A 22,294-nucleotide genomic window follows, 5' to 3' on the forward strand; every position below is an offset into this window, starting at 1 on the left:
CCATGAAATACAGCATGTGCCAGCAGATCCCTGGATGCAGCCTGCAACCCTCAGTTTACAGCAGAAAAAGAATCCTAAGATTTTCAGAAATGATATTAAAAAGACCAAGAGGTATCCAGATTGGGCAGTAAATTCCTTTGCTGTTTGAGAACTCTCAAGGCTAATAATCCAGACAAAAGGATGCTGGATAAGGGTAGGATTCTGACCTACGTGGAGCCCCCCAGGATTGGGCATTAAGCCTGATTTCTCAATACACTCATTGCCTTTTTCTTTTTCCTCCCATCTCTTTGTTTCAGGTGGGTGATCTACAATGACCTCAAAGTCTGTGCCTCTGAGCGACCACCCAGGGAGTTGGGGTATATTTACTTTTACCGCAGGATACCGAGTTAGGCCTTAGTAAACGCCCCTTGGCCTTAAGAAGCCATAAGCCTTTTTATTCTGCCAAAAAGTCGTTTCAAACAAGCAAAGCCTTTGGACTGCCAAAAGGAGCAAAAAGAAAAACATTTGGGTACTATTTATAGCTTAAAATCAGGATCAGTCATTTGATGCCTTCTTAACACTGTAGTGGAGGAATTTCTGTTGGGTCACAGCGCGTTCTAGGATTTTTTGGGGAAAAAATGTATACACTGTGTGGCGACCTCAAGGCTGTTCTGATCACTAGCCGAGATTGCAACAAGCAACTGGAGAACACGAGACTGCTCTCAAACTCTGAAACACCCACCTTCTTACCTCGCAAGTCAGTTTCGACCCTCAACAACTGTTACGGAATCAGTGATGGTAGCCAAGCCACTGCCTTTGACTGGAGAGTTTACCACCACCCTGAAGGGAATGTTTGGTGGAAGATCTGTTTGCCAGCCTGAAAAAGTGGCTTAGTTGTGATCCCGCTTGTATCTATCTCCATGGTTAGATTTCCTTTTTTCCTTTTCCTTTTTTGAATAGCACTGTGTTATCCCAGGATGGAACGGCCCAGAATATGTTGCAGATGTCAGTGTGTGAAATCAAGGTTCATAACTGCAGCCAAGGGAGCTTGCAGTTTGGCCAAACAAACAAAAAAATCTGGGTGTTCATTTATATTTTTTAAAAAGGTGCTTTGGGTGGCTTCAAAACATACCTTCCATTTCTATGCCTTGACCTAGCAATTGCTGATGGTTTGAGAACTCGCTTTATAAGAAAGTGCCCATTTCACCCATTTCAGTGGATCGGTATGCACATTGGTGTCTGTGTGTGTGTCTGCTTCTCCCATTGTGAGATAAATGCTCACACATGCAAAAGCTCTGTGTAGTCGTCAGGGTTCATGTAGGGCTGTGGATCAGAAAACTGCAACTTGGCTGTTCTTCCTCCTCGGTTATTCATGCTTTTGCATATACTGTAAAGGGAATCCACTCCATGGGTCCCCATGACAAGTATTCCCATCCTGCTTCGTAACGTTTACAAGGGCTCACCTTGTGACTAGCTCTTGCCCCACCTTCTTCCCCTGCCCCGGCAACCGAAGGAACTAGAGTTGCTAGGACGGGGGAGAGTCACATGGTGAGGACATGCAAATGTTTGTGGATCGGTTGGGAATCCTTTACCACAGAAGAAGACCTCATCAGGATCGTAAAATGTACTGGACCCGAAGTCGGTCTGCTTTGATTTTCCTTCCACTTTTATGCTGCTCTAGTACTTCCCACAAAATATTTTAAAGATAGGGACCCTTTATGGAGAAGCTAAAATATATAACCTTCCCTGGTAATGATGCTCCCTAGAGGAACCGTGTCTAGCAAATATGCAGACAGCCCTGTTCTTCTGGCATAGCTTGTTTAATTATTTAAAATTTCTTCCCATGAAATAGCCTGCTGATGGATTGATTCCCCCCCCCCATTTTAAAACCATCATATTGACTTGTCAGCAGTTTGCAAAGGAGCCAAGTATCCCTTTCTAAAAAAAACTCCCCACTGCCTCCAATGTCTTCTTTTCAGTTTCACACTATTTTCACTGTACTATTTGATGGGTTTGCAAGTGTAAAAGGGGTGTGTGTATTTTTGTTTGTTTGTTTCAATTCATTGTGTGAACTCATGGGCCTGGTAAGTTCTTTTTTTATTACTTTTTTGCCTTTGTTGAACTACTGGATTGTTAGGGAATTTGCGATGGCAAATAAAGTGGTGCCTACTGATTTGGGTCAAGCAAATGCAGCTGTTACCATAGAAAACAGCAGATAAACCTGTACCAAGTATAAATGTTCAGTAAATGACATACTACTTGCGCAGAAGTTCAGGAGACATTACAGGGTCTGTGTGTGTGTGTGCGTGTGCGCGTGTGTGTATACATGCACATACACAGAGTTCCTTTATGGAAAGATTGGTGTTGTGGCTATTTATGCTTGGAGCCAGCATCATTTGAGGCACTAGTGATGCAGCTTAAGACCTTGTATCTCAGGTTAGATTCTACAAATCAACAGCCACAAAAGGCAGAAAGAGGCTTTCGAGCCCAGCAACACTGCGAGTGGTGAATCCAAAGCCTATATCTTAGGGCCTATTCTACCATCACCACTTTGCTTTATTTACAGCACTGCTACAGGCATGTTAGAATGCTGATCTGTCTCGCAACCTAGTCCCAGGCTACCTTCAATTACAGCTTCTCAAGTCACTATGAATGTACCACAAAATTCGCCGTTACCTTAGAATGTGTCACTGGGGGAATATTTGCCTAATGCTGATGATTTCTGCTGAGTCTGGATTTGTCACGTTGTGCTTATTTAAACAAGGTCTCCTGTGCCTGCGAAAATTCAGCAAAGTGGTCTTTCCTCCACCTTGTGGACGTATAAGGGCTAGTTCAAAGCAGGCGAGATCTGCTATGCCAGCATCCTGTATCTAAGTGTAAATAATGTGAACTCTCAGTGTGCTCCTTCTTGGATCTGGGAGCCAGTCAGATTCCCCAGAAGCAAACTTGTTAAGCTATCTGCCTGTATAGAGACTCTGATCTAAAATAGCTCTCTCTCTCTCTGTGTGTGAATATTTATATATGAGAGTGAGAGATAATGCATGCAAAGCACAGTATCCAAACCCAAAGAACAACAGCTGAGAACATGGGTAGGCAAACTAAGGCCCAGGGGCTGGATGCGGCCCAATCGCCTTCTCAGTGCGGCCCGGGAATCAGTGTGTTTTTACATGAGTAGAATGTGTCCTTTTATTAAAAATGCATCTCTGGGTTATTTGTGGGGCATAGGAATTCATTCATTCCCCCCCTTCAAAATATAATCCGGCCCCCCACAAGGTCTGAGGGACAGTGGACAGGCCCCCTGCTGAAAAAGTTTGCTGACCCCTGACCGAGAAGCTCAGGCATTGGTGCTTAAGGTATTATCTGGCTCTTTACTATCAGACATTTGCTCCCTGCTTCTCCTTCTGGAATGTTCTTTAGCACAAAGCTCCACACATATTTGTGTGCATGTGCACGAGACAATTTAAAATAGCAGGGTAGAAAAACGTGACAGAACAGCATTCAATGGTAGTTGAGATATGGGGGTGGGGTTTGAGGGGGGAGCTGCGTTTTCCTCCAAGTCCTCAACTTCTCCCTCACAGAAGCTATGTTTGGGGTCAGTAAATAGGCTTGTATATCTTGGTGGAATTTGAATCTTGGATGCAGATAAATTCTGGATGCAACCTACCAGGTCTTCCTCATGAGCCCTGTTGAAATGAAATGGGATCAAAAGCATAGATTATAATTATTAAATTTGTGTACCACCCTTCATTCTAAGATCACAGGGCGGTTCACAGCTTAAATTCATTTAACAGAGCTTGCAGAGAGAGGATTTTGGTGGATGGTTCCTTCATTTTACATCTGGGGCTGTGCACATAAAGGTTGTGGGCCAACCCAGTTTAGCTTATTGCTGTGTAATTACTCAAGTGGGGAGTGCCATCAATGAAATAGGTACACACATGACTCTGGAGGATGAAGGCAAGACTTTGCTTTTAAAAGCACCTCCTCCTCAGTCCATTGGCATTTGAGCTAGGATGAAAGGGCAGTTCGTTCAGCATGGCAAGTACATGGTTATTAGTGACAGAAGCTGAGGGCACTGCCCTTAAATCTGGGATTAAAGCCTAAAGACTCCCAGCTAAATATAAACAATGGGGCTTTTTTTCACCCTCTGGGAAATTTCGAGAATTTGGCTGTGGGATCTGTTCTGGGTCAACACCCATGCTATACATTTGAAGGACTCTTTTGTACCACTTTAACATTCATGACACCCCACCCAAAGAAAGCTGGAAACTGTCGGGTATTGGCAACTGTGTCTCTGCAAAGGGACTCCGAACAACTCTCAGCACCCTTAACAAACTACAGGAAGAAGCTGTGACTGTTAAAGTGGTATAAATGGGGGGGGGGGCGGCTTAAATATATGGTTTGGATGTCACCTTAGTTGTCTTCTCTGCTAAATGGGGTCCCTAGCAGCTCTTCCTCCTGTGTGCAGTTGGCAAGCACAACATTTTTTTCACTACTCCATCGCATCATTGACTTAATCCCCTCCCCAAAATGGTGCAATTTGCTGGGATGTTTCCCTGCAAGACGCAGGTGGCGCTGTGGGTTAAAGCCTCAGTGCCTAGGACTTGCCGATCGAAAGGTCGGCGGTTCGAATCCCTGCGGCGGGGTGCGCTCCCGCTGCTCGGTCCCAGCGCCTGCCAACCTAGCAGTTCGAAAGCACCTCCGGGTGCAAGTAGATAAATAGGGACCGCTTACCAGCGGGAAGGTAAACGGCGTTTCCGTGTGCGGCTCTGGCTCGCCAGAGCAGCGATGTCACGCTGGCCACGTGACCCGGAAGTGTCTCCGGACAGCGCTGGCCCCCGGCCTCTTGAGTGAGATGGGCGCACAACCCCAGAGTCTGTCAAGACTGGCCCGTACGGGCAGGGGTACCTTTACCTTTACCTTTTCCCTGCAAGAGCGGCATTGAAATGAATGGGAGAAGCACAGGAAGACCCTTTGTGTATGAAAAAGCCCCATTGGATTCTGTACGGAGCCATACAATAGGAATAAGGAGCTCTTTGCTTCCACTTTCTATTAAGTTTGATAAAAAGACTGCTTCACATTTCAAATTCTTCTGCAAAGTTAGTTGTTGTCTTTTAAGAGAAAGAGGATGATAATTTACTTGGATTAGAATTTGGTTGACTTTTGTTATAGATTTGTAAACCGAGGAAGAAACCCCAAAGTATTATTTTCCATTTGTTTTCACCATGGTCAAGCTGATGGCTGATGTCCACATTTTGAACACCAACTTGGCAACACCCAAGTGACAAAGAATCAAAACTTAATCTTTATTGGACATGGGAGCTGGTCTCTTCCTTCCAATTTGTTCCTTGTCAATGTTAATCATATGCAATCTAGGAGAGTTGCTCTTCCTTGCCAACAAACAGTATGGTGCTAATAAATGAGACCTGTGTACAAAATGTTACACTGGAATTGGCCATTGTTAATGGGGTTAAATGTCTCCTTGATTAGCATCATCCTGTTTGCTGGCAAATAAGAGCCAGTTTGTTGAAATGATCCAGCAAGTCCACACATGTATGAAAATTACATCTCCATGAGTTATCTTTTCTGGAGGGCAATCCTGCGAGTGGAACCTTTCATTCCTGTTGCACATCAGGGACTCTCCTTTAAAAAATATTCCATGGATAACTTGCTTCATGGTAACTTTTCCGCATTTAATGCACTGACAAGATTAGTGTTCATGCCCCGAGTGCCTGATGTCAGCTGCGTTAAAATCCCATGCTGGTAAACGCTGCTCAGATTGTGTCCGTCCCACAAATTACAGTGCTGGCTTAGCGTGACATGTGAACCACTACTTCTAGTTTTTTCTCTTTCCAGTCATGGGAGGAAACCAAGGTTTGTTCTTGCCACCCTGTTGAGGAAATCAAGCCATCAACACTGGGCTGGTTTGCAAATAATGCTAAGCCAACACTGGTCTCTTTGCAAAGGGAGACGCAGGGCAGGCAGTATTTGAGCAGTGTGTAACAGTATGCTGTTGGTTCACAGTAAACCATGGTTTGTTTGTAACTATGGCTTACTGTTATGTGTATGGGGCCCAAGTGACCCCATGGATAAAGTTGCATCTGGTGCTGGATGAGTGCTATTGCAGGCACCACTTCATGGCAGCAACACCTGTGAGTGTGGTGTTTGGCCCATAAGTGCTGCGGCACATTCATCAATCATTGCAGTTGTAACTATGGATGTGGCGTATTTAAAAGTATCTGAATCTGCCATTGTGTTGCAGATCAGTAAGGCAAACTGTATCTTAAAATGTATCTCCAGTTTATATCCTTTGTTTTCCATCCTTGTGGCAGTTTTGCTAGGTCCCACCCTCCTGATTTCTGAGGCATTGAACGACTATGCAAATTTATGGTGGAACTGGCTGTGCCTTTTAATTTTAATCTCTTACACACTCCTTCCCTTTTCTGCTTCTCACATTGGATCAGATTACTGTACGAGTCCTGCCCCACTATTTGAGGTTAACTACTGTATCCTGGAAATGTTTGCAATTTGGATGAGTTTTGCACTGTTCCGAATTGTCGGCGTGAAATGCTAATCATCGTTTGAAGAGAATCTGTCTGCCACAAGAAGGGATGTGAATGAAATGGTTGCAACTGTTTTAAATTAAAAAAACAACAAAAAACAATTTTGCATGTCTTGGTTTATGTTGTCTCTTTCACACAGAAACACACTTTTTTGTGTGCTCACTATTTCCAAATGATTTGACAGGGTTGCTTGCGTCTTCCATCAAATCCTGGATGCATTTGAGGACTGGATGAACAAAAGCGTAACTCTACTCTGGTTCTTAACACAACAAAACAACTTTATGTATGGAGGAGGAAATAGCTTTCACCCTGGCAGAAATAAATCCTTCTAAATCTCCAGGCAACAAATAACTTGAAGCCACAGACAAAGTTTATTTTAGAACATATTTAAAAATTGCACGATTTTATAAATACAGGAAAATAAATACAATTTAATAAGTGGAAAAAGAATCAAAGGAAGGCATGCTTCCATTACCGTACAAAAATACATTTACTGTGGTGCTCTGCAAATTTTTTATCTTATCAGCCTTATAAATAAAACACACTAAATATCCATACAGTTCCAAGTTAAAAGCATAGGTTACATTAAAGAGCAGAGCACGGAAACGTCACTTTGAAGCTTCATTAAACTATAGAACTGTTGTTTCTTTAACTATTATATGTGGCTAATAATGCACTAAGTATTTAGAGGCAGAAATGTTTTGTTTTTTTCTTATTTGCAGGCTAACCTTAAACCACATAGATGTTTTCCTCAGACTGGGTTTCTCTTGGAAGTGAATGTAAACATTCAACCATTTATTTGGTTTCCAGTGGCATCTTTCATATTTTAAGGCTCCGCATCCTGCAAAGACGTGCTCGGGTTTACCTTTATCTCCAGGAATTTTGAACCTAATAGAGTTTGCGAAAGTCAATATTATATTTTGACCATACTTTAAACTTCTTATAATTTGGAACACAGATGTTTTCAGCAAAAGCTCTTGACCTGCCATCATTGTATGGAGAATCCACAAGTAGAAGGTCCCAGGTCCCTTCTCTATAGTCTGTTTTCATACTTCTAAAGCATTTATAAACCCCCACAAATCTGGGGTTTCTTCAAGCCTTTTGCTACCACCTCCTTCACAATACCATTTTGGTCACATAAGGATCCAGACTTAGAAAATGGGTTTGCTTTTAGGATATAGGTTTGCATGAGAAATAAGATCCTTTGGTAAATGACCCCTCAAAAAAATAAATAAATAAAAATATATTTTGGTAAATCTTTGCAGGATTGATGCCTCCACAAAATAAATTACCCACCAAGATGCAAATGAGCTGCAGACTCATAAGCTGTTATTGACTGTACTTGAGCTTTAAAATAAAAAGACCCAGACTTGTTTCATGATACTGAAAATTCAAAACTATTGTATAGCAGAGGCAGCACAAGATTCTTTTCAAAACTATATATGCTCTTAGTTGCATCTATTTAACCTTACACCTGATATATAAAAAATATATATTTATAAACATTTCCCCTAAATTTACAGTTGATAAATAGTACAGATATTTTTTTAAAAGCTGCGAACGTAAAATGCAATCTTCAGCCCACTCATGATGCGCAGAGAGGAAATTATGCAAACGGAGGAAGAGGAAGCATTGTATCTTCCAGATACAACCGAGCCATGGATTTGTGTCAGCAGAGCTAGGAGCTGGCCTTTAGTACGTGTTTTTCTCCTATGGCAGAGAAAGGCTGGAAGGAGAGTATGAATAGGAAGATCACCGTGAACTCAATTCTCACCTCTAAGAAATTCTACGTTTCAATGTCTTTGGCAGTCATTCACCCACTTCTATAACAGACATACATATACCGTGCAGACCTATCTTTTCTTCTAAGCCTTAATGGCAGCCCAGGGATGTGGTTCTGGGTGGGGGTGGGGAGCAGAGACAGGGAGGGTGCAGTTAACCCTTCATTCCCCAGCTGCTGCCCCCGGGAATCCCATCCCTGTGTTGCAATTTGGCTGAGGAAAAACGATCCCATTTGCACAAATAGGAGCTTACTTTGTACATCTTAAATGCCAGGTGGGGAAGCCCAGATTTGAAAGCATCCTGAGCTGCATTAGGCCCACGTTCAACCGGTTCCCTGAAGTCACTTTCTCTGTGGATCTTCTGATGGGATAACAATCCTTCCAGCACATCCCTGTTGAGATGAGGGCTCAGATTCCCTCTGAGGAGATATCGTTCAACATCCTTACCCTAACACCCTCAGACCCAAGGTGGATGATGGTGGATGAGAATATTGACCAAACCCCTGCTAGGAGAGTGGGGAATCCAGCAGTACTTTCAAACCCTTATATGTGTCAAAATGACTGTTGCAGATGTATGGGCTCCCAAGATGGCAGACATGTCTACACCACCATCTCGAGCTGTGTTAACTGTCATGGTTCCCTCTCTCACACACTCCTCAAAAATAGCCAGAATAAAGGCTTCATTACTATTTTAAAAATTGCAAACCCTAGACTTGCCCATCAGAAGGTCAGCGGTTCAAATCCCTGCAAAGGGGTGAGCTCCCGTTGCTCGGTCCCTGCTCCTGCCAACCTAGCAGTTCAAAAGCACGTCAAAGTGCAAGTAGATAAATAGGTACCGCTCCGGCGGGAAGGTAAACAGCGTTTCCGTGCGCTGCTCTGGTTTGCCAGAAGCGGCTTAGTCATGCTGGCCACATGACCTGGAAGCTGTATGCCGGCTCCCTTGGCCAATAAAGCGAGATGAGCACCGCAACCCCAGAATTGTCCACGACTGGACCTAACGGTCAGGGGTCCCTTTACCTTTACCTTACAGCCCACTGACGAAAACTATGACAGTTTATGGCGGGCAAGCCAACCTTGCTCTCCTGTTCTGGTTGACTTGCTGACATGATGGATGTGGGAATCCTGATGCTCTGCTGCATTCTGGGAGATCCTTTGACCTAGAGGCCCTACTCCTTCCTCTGCCTCTACTCAGAGGTAGTCTTAAAGTACATGAGTGGGTTTGTGTTCCCTCAGTCCCACTACGTGGTACGACTCACATGATAACTCTATGCGGTCTGTGCAATAGAATAGTATGGTATGTTTTTCTACATTTGGAAGTGCAGCTGCTGTTCCACTGACATGTTAGGCAAGAACAGTGACCATGTTTTGAGCCGAGGGGGGGAAAGCTGTAAAAGGAAGCAGACAAAGAGTGCAAGACCTTTGCAGAGAATTAGGCTGTAGCCAAGGGTCTGTGTTTTTCTGTCCTAGCCTGTCACTAGTGGTTTGGTATCCCCACCTCAGCTACTGTTTTCTGTTCCAGCATGGGAAGAATATATATCTCTAGGTAACTGCGCCCCAAAATCCCCATCATAACAACCCCATATCTTCTGCAGGCCCCTTGATTCCTGTGGTTGTTAATGGCATGCCCTCCTTTGCTAGCAGTGACTGCATCCCACTTCTGACTCCTTTCTTCCTGGCTCAGTGCTCGTTTTGGACTCGGTGCTTTAAACCCTGTCATCTTAACTCTCTCCTACAATTTGTGAGCCATGCAGAATAGCAGCAAATCTGCAAGCAATGGACCACAGCTGGTCCCAAGGCATGTTGGTGCCTATGGTGGAGGAGTCCTAAATGGGACTCATTCCCCTCCCCCCAGTCTGGCAGCAAAGCATGCAATACCTGGCCATTCGCCACCCTAGCAGGTCCCTCCATTTGGCCCGTGGGGCTGTGTTTGCCAAGCTGTGCCCATCTGCCCTGTACCTGATGCTGTATCTGACTTCAGGCATGGGGCAGGTAAGGTTGTGACAAAGCAGGGTCTGCCTGCGCCTTTGTAAGTGCTGGTAATCGACAGATTGCCAGCCCTTACCTGGCAGTGTCCCTTTGCAGGCAGGGTTTGGATTCAAACCCCGCCTGCAAAAGGAGAGGGGAGATGTCCATTTGCAGGCTAGTGTAAATCCTCAGAGGGGCGCAGAAGTATGGAGCTGGCTCACCAATGGCTACCTGGGGGGGGGGGGCACCTCCCTGGCTAATAACAGGGTCAAGGTGTGTTTCTTGCCATCCATGCGCCTCTTATAACTCCATAGTAACATAACACTGTCCCCTCATTTTAAGACTATATAGCTAACCTGATGTATCTTTCAAACCCAGTTACCTAAGGGAAGTGAACCGCAGATTGGTGTGTTGATTTTGCTATCTTAACGATGTAGTCATGCACAGCATAAACTTACGTTTAAAAGATTTGTTGCTTTTTGACATGCGTTATACCAGTAGTGCGCTTTTTAGGTTGGTGTTAAATACAGCTCGCATGCACTACGTTGCTACCTGAGGCTATGTAATTCCTTAATATATATATATATATATTTACAAACCTGCACTGCTATTAGAAAAAACCCCTTAAATATATATATATCAAGAGAGGGGTATATATATACTAACTCAAACAACAATATTTATATGTAGATATAGTTTCTCAACTAGCCATAAAAACAATGTCTTGAATGAGAAAGACGAAAACCAAAGTTTAGGGAAATGGTATATATATATATATATATATATATATATATATATATATATATATATATATATTTTGCAGGAAGAGAAGGCTTTGTTGAAACATGGAGGCTCCTTTTTAAAACTGCTCTGCTAGAATAAATTTGAAGCTACAGATATTATGGGTGGCATTCAGCTATGTTTTACTCAAGAGGAAACCCAATGAAATTAATGAACATGACTAAAGCTGTATTCACACCACACAATTAAAGCAGTATGATACCTTTTTGAACAGTCATGGCTTCCCCCAAAGAATTCTGGGAGCTGTAGTTTGTTAAGAGAGCCGGAAGTTGCTAGGAGACTCTCATAGAGCTACAGCCAGCAGAGTGATTTAACAATCAATCACTCTTCACAAGGGATTCTGGAAATTGTAGTTCTGGAAGGGGAATAGGGGTATCCAACAACTCTCAGCAACCTTAACAAAATACAGTTCCCAGAATTCTTTGGGAGAAGCCATGACTGTTTAAAGTGGCATTGTAGTGCTTTAAAGGCATGGTGTGACCTTAGCTGAATACCGCCCTATGATTTGCAAGAGTGGATCTACGCGTGACACTTGACACAGGGCTGCTGCCAAAACTGGTATCCCTGTGTTCAATTCTCTCGCCCCCCCCCCTTTCCATGTTGAATTTCTCTTCCTGCTTCGGAAAAGTTTAGTCAGATGTGCCCATGCTCTCGCTCCGCCTTGTCGCTCCACATCACTGGCAGGAAAACAACATGATACGTTTGACTAAAAGAAAGGAGAAGATGTGTTGGCACAGGGATGTCACTTTGGGCGGCAATCCTGCATTGCCCACTGCAAGTAGCTCTACCATGAAGACACAGCTTATAATGTCAAGTGTCAATGAGTTCCAAAGCTTGCACTAAAAGTGAACCCGAAAGATGGAGGCAGGGGACAATGTGTGCACTCTTTCTCCTTTAAGCAGCAGCTTATTTTCTAAGATGCTGCACACCGGTGTGTGTGTGTAGGAAACCCGTCTTCACCCTGTCCTCCGCAAGAGCAGGACCAGAGCAGCAAAACGACACTGGCCACATCCACACTATGGATTTAAAGCACTATGACGCCGCTTTACGCAGTCATGGCTTTCCCCCAAAGAATCATGCAGTTTGCAAAGGATGCTGAGAGGTGCTAGGAGACCTCTGTTCGCCTCATAGTGCTACAATTCTCAGATTGGTTTAGCAGCTAATCACAGGGAACTCTGAGAGAACTGTAACTCTCTGCAAGGAATAGGGGGTCTCCTAAAAAAACCCTCTCAGCCCTCTTAAAAAACTACAGTGCCCAGAATTCTTTGGGAGAAGCCGTGCTTTGTGGTATTCTAGTGCTTTAAAGGTATGGTGTTAATGGGACCACAGTGAAGTACCGTATTTTTCACTCTATAAGATGCACCAGACCACAAGACGCACCTAGTTTTTGGAGGAGGAAAACAAGAAAAAAATATATTCTGAATCTCAGAAGCTAGAACAGCAAGAGGGATCGCTGCGCAGTGAAAGCAGCAATCCCTCTTGCTGTTCTGGCTTCTGGGATAGCTGCGCAGCCTGCATTCGCTCCATAAGACGCACACACATTTCCTCTTACGTTTTAGGAGGGAAAAAGTGAGTCTTATAGAGCAAAAAACACGGTACACAGAAGAGGACAGAAATCAGCAGGGCACCAGAAGTAGTTGCTTTAAGGCTCCTACTGGAAGGAGCAAAGTCTAGGTTTCCTTCAACAGACGGTAGATCCCTTCTATGGATGAAATACACATGATGCTAAAATTGCACTCTTTTGTAGCATGCATCCTTTAAAAAACATTGATCAGTAACTGCCCTGTGATTTAGTCAGCATGGTGGTGTGTAAATGCAAGAGTTAGGCTTGCACCATAATCCTGTAAAAAGAAGAAGAAGAAAAAATAATCCACTTCCGCACCCCAGGCTGCTATTCATCCAGAAGCCCCCATCAGCAATGATATGAGCTGCCCACCCTGTTGGCTTGGTGGTGAAGGGAGCTATTTTCTTCAGAACCACAAGGAGGGGAGGGAAGGTTAACCGCCTATTGGTACTGTTGAAAACCACCACCACCAATTCTGGTTGACTATACAGTTTGTTTTTAAAAAGTAGATGCCACTTGTGTGTCGTCTGACCCAAACTGTTTTGCATTTCAAAGGTGCTGGAGGACATCCCTAACAGATTGTGCTCCTTGGCTCCCAGCTCTACTCAGATCTGCCCTGTCCAACTATTCTGAATGGTTTCCAGTGTTGCTAATGAACAGTTGCATCCGGACATTGTGAGCAATGAGACAGCAAAGGTGTTTGTTCGTAAGCCATAGAAATAAATGGCCGTTTTCACCAGATACGCAGTAGTAGCATCGCTGCATGCAGAGAAAGAATGGCAAGATGGATTGGGGCATTTACATCCAAAGTTTTATTGCTGTCTGTGTAAAGATCTTTGCTTATTACTACTGAATGGTTTATTTTTTTTCTTGGAATTCACTCTGCTTCTGGGACCTTGTGTGTAGGCCTACCGATTAGCGATGACAGCTGAGCAGAACCTCCATGACCTTAGGCAGTATATCTTTCAGCCGGGGACAAGTGCCAGGGGAAGGCTGTCAGCTATCATATCCCCATTTATGAATTTGCCTGGAGCATATAGCTATCAGCTGTTGGAGACAGCAGTGCTGGCTTCAGCAATGACAAAGAAGAATTAATTTATATACCACTTAATGCCGAAAACAGACTTCTAAAGCAGTGGCTTTTAGGCCTTAGGCTCGCAGGACCCACTTAATTGCTTATTTGCTAAAATCCTGAGACTGACCATCCAGGGCCAGGGACAAATGATGTACACTCTAAATTAAAAGTATCCTGAACCCAGAAATTTGTTTTGGATACCATAACTTAACTGAGTTCACAGTTCTTTCACATTAAAATCCAATCCTAGGTAACCCTTCTTGCCCCTTCTTGCTTCATCCAACAATGATACAGTGGATGAGGGTGTGTGCGCCATTTTGTTTTGCCATTGTTAAACAACTGGGAGTTGGAAACCCTTGCCAATCTACTTGCCAGGCTTCTCCCAGCAGATCCTCAACTATTCTGCCCACTGCCGGCTTAGATAAACCTTTGGTCTGAGCTAGCAAGGCAATTCTTAAGGTGCCTTGAATTTAGAGCAGCGGTGGGGGACTGTTGGCCCACCAGATGTTGCTGAACTACAACTCGCATCAGCCCCGGCAAGTATGGGCCCATGGCCAGCAGGGATGATGGGAGATGCCGTTCAGCCACATCTGACATTTATGGGCATGGTTCTGGGTGATCATTTAAAAGAACATCATTACATTTAGGAAACATTCTCCGCTTGGGCTGTGCCAGCACATCCATGTTTTCAATGAGGTTTGAGAATGCATTGCCTGCTAAGCCAAGTCACCAGCACTGATAAACATGCCAAAGTGATCAGGCTTCAAGGAGTCCAAGCGATACCCTGTGTGTAACATTCCCAAGTATGAAACGCTGCATACCCTCCTTTTCCCTGTTTTTATACCATAGTTTGTGATTTTTTTTAAAAAAAGAAAAATACAAATATTCACTATTTTAGAAAATGGAATTATCGATACATCGATAATTGGATGGAAGGTTCTTCATGTGCCTTATCTCTGGCACTTAACGTTCCATTCAAATGTCTAACGTCATCTAAAAATCTAGCATTTTGTCTGCTTCTGAAATCAACTGGAATTAAAGGGCACTTTATTTCCTTGGGACCCAATGGATCAGGACATTTCTTCCGCATAAGCCCCACTGAAATCAAGAGCTTCCTCTGCTCAAGTTACAGATAGGTAGCCGTGTTGGTCTGCCATAGTCAAAACAAAAAAAATTCCTTCCAGTAGCACCTTAAAGACCAACTAAGTCAGTTCTTGGTATGAGCTTTTGTATCTGAAGAAGTGTGCATGCACACGAAAGCTCATACCAAGAACTGACTTAGTTGGTCTTTAAGGTGCTACTGGAAGGAATTTTTTTTGTTTCCTCTGCTCAAGTGTGACTCCCGTTCATTTAAATGGGGCTCGCTCACTTCCTGGTGACCTTGAGTGGATTTTTTAATTCCTTCAAGCACCAAGTTTGAAGATTTTAGAGCTGATCGTGTACCGTCAAGGAGAGTGGAGAATTTTGCCAAACCTTCTCAAAATAGTTCAGCATCAGCTGAAGCACTTTTGCTAGACCAGGGGCTGCAAGCCCATCTGGTCGTTTTCTTCCAAAAGGGCGAGGGAACAGATGTCTGTCCTTCGATTGCTGACATTTGCCTCCCATTAACACCCGTGCTATATCCTCTCCCATGTCTTGACTGTAATTTATGGCTCCTATTTGCATTTTTTAAACAGCCTGGAAGGAAGCTGCGTCTTGTGTCAAGTTCCTTATTGGTCCTTTGCCAGCATGGCTGAAACTGCATATTTCTCTCCAAATGTGTAAAAAGTATATTATATTTTTCTCTCCCCCCCCCCTTTAGAAATAAAAACAGAAAAGCTAGATTAAAGTGCAAATGAACCCATTGATCATGGTCCTGTTGCGAGCTCTGCTCAAAACAACACTCGGTGGACACAGTGGACCTCTGACCAGAGCACTGGGCAGCCAGCTGCTGAACACTCTGCCATCACCCACTAACAGTGTCTGCTTGCTTGATGGAGGGGAAGGAAGCCTGCGTGGCAGCTACCTAGCAACTGCACAAAACACTCCCTGACTGCTTGGGAAGTGATTTCAGGTACATTCCTGCACTGCTAGGTACCAGCTCACGATTTCGACTGCAACATCCCTGCAGAATCACTGAAAACAGACGTTGGTAGGCTACATTCTTAGCAACCTCTCTTAGAAAAAGGGGCATAGGGTTTTGAGAGACAATTTGTGGATTCAGGAAGGGGTTTGAGGTGCACCCAGGTACCCATCCAGGATGCCCAAACAGTTGGGGCCAGCCCTACCCATGCATACCCCCCCAAAAAAAAACCTCTAGTGCAAATTGCAACTTAGCAGCTGTATTTAATGCTGCGCCAGAACCGTTCCACTGGTGTAATGGAACTTCCGTTTCCTCTCCTCTCCCCATGCACCCTCAACATCTACTCCTGTGGGTTCCCCAAACCATCTAGAGCTGGTTTTGAGGGCACCCAGGAGGCTGGAGAGAACAGGAGAGGGAGAGGAAGTTCTGCTGCACATACAGAAACCCTCTGCATCAGCGGTGCTGCAGCATTAGAAATGGCCCTCTGTTTGCACAGCCCATCCCCTACAGCATATGATTCAACCTTCAAATTCTCCATGCGTAGACTTCCCGGATCTTATGAGATCTCTGCTTTGGAGGGCTTCACGGGATCCAGACTCCAGAATCAAAATCCAATTAACGTTTCAGCCGTAGATGGTTGCTAACGGTGGGGAAAACGCAGCTACTCCAGCGTTTACAAATGGATGGCCGCAGATGTGGGAAAGGAACTGTGGAAGATGGAAGTGAGAAACCAGCCATCCTCACCTCTGCTGGCTGTATTTGAGGGGCAGAGGAGCTCCTTAGGAAACGCTACCCAACACCTTTCCTATGCTCTAATGCACATGGTAGCATGATATTCAAAACCCATTTTCTTTGTACAAGTACATGTTGTAAGGAATATCCAGGTAAAGTTGTTTTGACCAGTTCCCCTATGCACCATAGTAGCTGTTGTTCCCATGTGGACTTGAGCAAGGTGATATTTACAAGGTATTGTGCTTTTAATTTTCTGGAGATCTGGTGGCATCCCATAGAACCCTTTCTGCTGCAAAGTGTCCGTGTCGCCTTTCTCAGTCCAAGCAGGGAATTCAAAGATATTTCTATTTCTGTATAGAACTAGATGGGTTGGGCTTTCTTTTTTCTTTTGAGGGCTTGGTTAAGTGTCTCTCTGTGTGAGTCTTTCTCTCTCCCTGTGTGCATCAGGGTTCGATGTTGAAAGCTTTTAGTAGGACGTCCAGATCGCCCACATTAGCGGCCTGGAAAAGTTCTGGCTGGTCCATCATCGACAAAGCAATCCGGAGAGCTGCCCAGATATTACCTGAAATTGCAGGGTGAGGAACCTGCTGCTGATTCCGGCTCTTTCGTTGCAAATTGAGAGCTGTGAGGAAATTGCTGACTGCCTCTCTGTTGGGTAGAAGAGAAGATGTGTAAAAACTGGGGCCAACACTTCTGCAGAACAAGAAGCCTCAGCAGCAATTTGTCATGAATCATATTCAGCACTCGCATTTTTCTACACTTCTTTCCAGAATCACCTCAGGTAAAGCAATCCCTTTAAAACCAAATTGCTCTGGCTCATCAGCCCCACCCAATGTGGCTAAAGCAAGTTGTAGTCTAATATCTGGAAGAGGTCAATCACTTGCAAATATCCAGAGTCCTGCCACTGTCAATAAATCTAAGAAAATGCCACCCCATGCATTTTGAGTTTAAGACACCTTTCTTCCACCAAGGGAGACCTACTACACGCTGGCTTACCAGCTTTGCAGGGAATGGCATGTTATGAAAATGAGAAGCCCCTTGAAACTGCTTGGGGGAAAGGCCATTTTTTCTGAGGGTGATGCATGACCTCCCATTTCCCATGGCCTTCATGAGTTGTGTCTGGAAGCAGGGATCCCTGTGTTTCTAATCGGCACACAGGAAAAACCTGCTCTCTTTGGGGTGTCCCTCTTTACATGAGCCACAATTTGCACTGGAGATCTGCTGGAGAAGCACTACTCAAATATAGGGGACCATAACCAGGTGGGGAAGAGAATCAATCTCCCAAACCTCTGGAACCAGGCTCATTTGAACTCATTTTTACAAGTATTCAGAAAAGAGCTAAGAACACCCCCCCATTCCTTCTTTAGACATCAGTCTTTGAGCCATAAGCTAGCAAAACAGCCAGCAGCATGGCAGGTGGGCTGTAGGACCAGGATGTGGAAGCTGTGGACCTCCAGAAGTTGCTTGAAGACAGCTCCCATCACTCCTGACTATTGGCCATGCTGACTGAGGCTGATGGGAGAGGAGTCCATTCAACAACATCTGGAGGGCCACAGGTTCCCCACCCCTGGTGTAGGTGGAAATAAAGCAACTTGTATCCCCAAGTGGCAAACATTGATGGTATATGTGAGACCATAAAGGGTAGACACCAATTGGGTGGTCCCTTCTTTGCTCCTGGGGCCTTCTTTGCTCCTCCAGTCATTGGAGATCAACCCTCCTCCAGTTTGCATGGCCCCATTCTAGACTCCATTTCATGGTCACACTATAGAATTATGGGAAGTACCGGCTGTTCCACGTAAAGGTGGCTGAACTGTTCTCACCTGTATGCTCCAAGGTTGATGCAGCTTATTCCTAAATTGTACCTGGACCTGATGAAGCCAGGCTGGATTTCCAGTGCTCTTGTGTAAGCTTCTACGGCTTCCTCACTCCGATCTCCATTTGCTAAGGTTGCACCGAGACGGTTCCACAATGAATAATCCTGACAAACACAACGACAGCTTTCTAGTATTAGTGCAATCCTTGTACATATATAGCTGTGTACATATATCCCTGTATAGCTTTCTCTTTCTCTCTTTTTGCCAGCAGCCTCAAATTAATGACTGGTGGAGTGGAGGGTGAAGGGGGTGGAATTGGAATTAATTGCCTTCTCCATTAACTGGCATAGAACATGAGAACATGTCTCGTAGCTGTGGATAACTCCCTATAAAACAACTTTGATTCATTTGCAGGCCAGTCAGAAATGGGGCAGGAATAGAACTTCTTGAAAATGGGGCTCTCTCCTTGCAATTAAGATTTCTATTTCAGGCACCAGAGTATTAATGGCAGGAGTGACAGCTCATTAATGCAGGCCTGACTTTAAGAACAGACAGAAGAGAGTGTCAAAAGCCCGTTAATGCAAAAGTGTAAAACTTACCTCGGGCCGAACTGTGAGGGCAGCGCTGAATGCATCTATTGCTCTGTTGAATTCTCCGTTCAGGTGGAAGAGCACGCCGAGTCCTGTTTGTAAGTCCGGGTCTATCATCTCCCCGTTCTGATGGGCTCCCTCCAGATATAGCTCCTTCACCTCTTCCAGCAGTGAACTGGAAGAAGAGAGCAGCACAAGGCAAAGGCAAGTGTAACATTTTAAGAGCGGTCTAGGGACACGGGTGGCACTGTGGATTAAACCACAGAGCCTAGGGCTTGCCAATCAGAAGGTCAGTGGTTTGAATCCCTGCGACGGGGTGAGCTCCCGTTGCTCAGTCCCTGCTCCTGCCAACCTTGCAGTTCGAAAGCACGTCAAAGTGCAAGTAGATAAATAGGAACCACTCCAGCGGGAAGGTGAACGGCGTCTCCATGTGCTGCTCTGGTTCGCCAGAAGCGGCTTAGTCATGCTGGCCACATGACCTGGAAGCTGTCTGCGGACAAACACCGGCTCCCTCGGCCAATAAAGTGAGATGAGCGCCGCAACCCCAGAATCGGTCACGACTGGACCTAATGGTCAGGGGTCCCTTTACCTTTACCTAGGGTTTGTGAAACGGCCAACCAGGCCCTCATATCATATGGTCCATTCTTTTTGCCTTGAGTGTGTGTGAACCCTGCTGAAACCAGTTCTACAAATTCTATGAAGTCAGATTGAACCAGTGAAATGTTGGTTTTGGTGGGCACCTATGGGCAAGCGTCCATGACATCAGCGTGACAGCTCCCCTCCTCCCTCAGTCTGTGAAACCATTTTATAACTACTGACAAGTGTGTGATTGTGTAAAGCAAAGGATGAACAAGAATCTGCATATATAACCCTCTCATGAAAAACCCAAAGATGTAGCCAACTGATATGCAAAGGGAGAAGTAGGACAGAGCACTAGTCTAGCATTCAAATTGCATGGATGGACAAGTTGTGAAGCCGAGTTCACACTGCAGGGGAAGCATGTACTTCAGGGTTAGTCAAAGTTGTGTCTGATGTATGTTGGAGTAGAATTCCCATCAGTCCCAGCCAGTACGGCCAATGGCCTAGGACAGCCTTTCTCAATCTTGGGTTTCCAGATGTTGTTGGACTGCCACTCCCATCATCCCTGACTGCTCCCCCTGCTGGCTATGGATGATGGAAGCAGAGGTGGATATAGGGGAGTGGAACTAATTCGGTCACATTGGGCGCAGAGCCTTGGGGGTGCCACAACTATGATGCAGAATGGAAGGTGAGGGGTGACTTTTGGCATTGCACAGGACACCGTTGAAATCTGAGACCCCAAGTGCCTCATTGATGGAAGTTGTATTAGTAGTATTATTAGTATGCCAACCATCAGCCGCAGATCTCAGGGCAGTTCACAACATTAAAAACCCCACAAAATGCATAGTAAAAATAAGAATAACAACAAACCCAAAATCCCCCCTCCCACAACATGTTCAAAAGGGATGTCAATCAGCCCAAGGCCGGTTGAAAAGGAATGTCTTTGCACGGTGCCTAAAGGTGTATAGTCATACCTCGGGTTGAAGACGCTTCGAGTTGAGCGCGTTCGAGTTGCGCTCCGCGGCAACACAGAAGTAATGGAGCACGTTACTTCCGGGTTTCACCACTTGAGCATGCGCAGACTCTCAAAAGGACATCATGCGCATGCGCAGAAGTGGCAAAAAGTGATGTGTGCGTGCGCAGACGTGTCGTCGCTAGTTACGTTTACCTCTAGATGCGAACGGGGCTCTGGAACGAATCCCGTTCGTATCTAGAGGCACCAGCCAAACCTCCCTGGGGAGATCATTCCACAAACAGGGAGCAATCGCAAAAAAGGCCCGTTCTTGTGTTACCACCCTCCAGACCTCTTGTGGAGGAGGCACATGAAGAAGGGCCTCAGAGGATGATCTCGGGGTCTGGGTAGGTTCATAGGGGGGAGAGGTAATCCTTGGGGTATTGCGGTCCTGAGCCATTTAAGTTGTAGTCTAACAACACCTGGGAACCTATTTGGCTGGGTTTCCCCAGCCACTTTGGGCAGCTTCCAACAAAATATTAAAATACAATAATTCATCAAATATTAAAAGCTTCCCTAAACAGGGCTGTAACATCTGAAGGAGACCATATGGCTTTCTTAAATTACCGTGACTGCTTTTAAGAACTCCCAAATCAATTTCATAACGTCCATTTATCAGACCTTCTGTTACCTTTCTTCTGCTGCCTTGGACATTCTCCTGGTAAGTGCCGGGGATCCTTTTTTACTCCTGACGATGTACTTGTATTTAGGATTCTGCTTGATCCAGTTTCTTAGCGCTTCATAAGCCTCCTGCTGGTGGCTGGTGTTTGTAAAGCTCACAGCCAAGGCCATCAAGGCTTTCAAGTTGTTTGGCTGGAGCTCTAGGCACCTGAACAGAATAGCGGAAACCCGTATTAGTTAGATCCCTCTCGATGCGTTGGCATAAGGCCTGCTAATTTGAAATGCAACACTTAAGCTCAGCCAACAAAGGACTTTGCTAACAAAATATTTAGACATTTATTATTTTTCGGTTTGTTTATAATTAACAATGCAGGTTTACTTGGCAGCAAAGTCCCAGTCTGCAGACTTTGGCTACAATCCTAACCCCACTTAGCTGGGAGTAAGGTGCATGGACTTCAGTAGGACTGAGTAGACATAATTAGGAGTGCCCTGTCAAGTATACATAGGATTTCAGACTTGGCTTAACCATTTATCCTTGGTTCCTAAAAACCACCTCTAGTGGAAGGCAGTGAAGTTCACATAACAACTGCTGACCTCAGCATCACCACTGGAATCAGAAGATGCATCCTAGCAATTCATTGGGGTCCAAATTGGGCATCTTAAGGTCAAATGATATGACTATCCAGCCTGGGATGGATGGTGGGATGGCTTTTGTTAAGTTGTGGGCAAACATATCAGACGACACAGCGATTCTTCCAAAGCAGCTCTTTATTTGTAAGCTGGGATAGAACTGAACTGAGGAGCTCAGTCAGCCTGCTTATATAGAGCACCACTAGAATGCAACAGTAACCATTTTCTGTAACTAGCCAATCACTGAACGTCACTTTCGATCCTTCATTTGCATACAAACTATCCAATCACTGAAGGTCACTTCCGATCCTTCATTTGCACAACTACGGTATCTACAGTATCCCCCTGCTGGCCCAGGGTGAGAACTTCAGTACATAACAGCTTTGTAGATTTATAAACCACTTCACAACCAAAAGTGGTATACGGTAAAATAACATAGAACCAGAATTTGCTGGAATTCAGTTCTGGAACCTCTCAGGTCAGCACCATTGCCATTATAAGAGAACAAGGGAGGCGATTATAATATTGT

At 44.8% G+C, this 22,294-nt stretch overlaps 2 protein-coding genes across 8 annotated transcripts in view; one reads left to right on the forward strand and one right to left on the reverse strand.

Moving 5' to 3' along the window:
• USP13 (ubiquitin specific peptidase 13) overlaps positions 1-6,640 on the forward strand; it is a 79,279-nt gene extending 72,639 nt beyond the window's left edge. The window contains exons 21-22 of the mRNA XM_083739361.1: positions 297-4,545; positions 4,913-6,640. Of these exons, the coding sequence (XP_083595487.1) occupies positions 297-390 (94 nt within the window). The 3' untranslated portion in view covers positions 391-4,545; positions 4,913-6,640. The remainder of the gene's footprint in view (positions 1-296; positions 4,546-4,912) is intronic.
• Positions 6,641-15,514: 8,874 nt separating this feature from the next.
• PEX5L (peroxisomal biogenesis factor 5 like) overlaps positions 15,515-22,294 on the reverse strand; it is a 177,951-nt gene continuing 171,171 nt past the window's right edge. For all 7 annotated transcript variants that reach the window (XM_083739539.1, XM_083739537.1, XM_083739536.1 and 4 more), the window contains 4 exons: positions 21,146-21,343; positions 18,933-19,098; positions 18,340-18,497; positions 15,515-17,167 (listed from right to left, as the gene is read on the reverse strand). In XM_083739539.1, coding sequence (XP_083595665.1) covers positions 16,963-17,167; positions 18,340-18,497; positions 18,933-19,098; positions 21,146-21,343 — 727 coding nt within the window. In that variant the 3' untranslated portion in view covers positions 15,515-16,962. The remainder of the gene's footprint in view (positions 17,168-18,339; positions 18,498-18,932; positions 19,099-21,145; positions 21,344-22,294) is intronic.

This window comes from Podarcis gaigeae, assembly GCF_964106915.1.
Source record: "Podarcis gaigeae genome assembly, chromosome: 5".
Lineage (NCBI taxonomy): Eukaryota > Metazoa > Chordata > Lepidosauria > Squamata > Lacertidae > Podarcis > Podarcis gaigeae.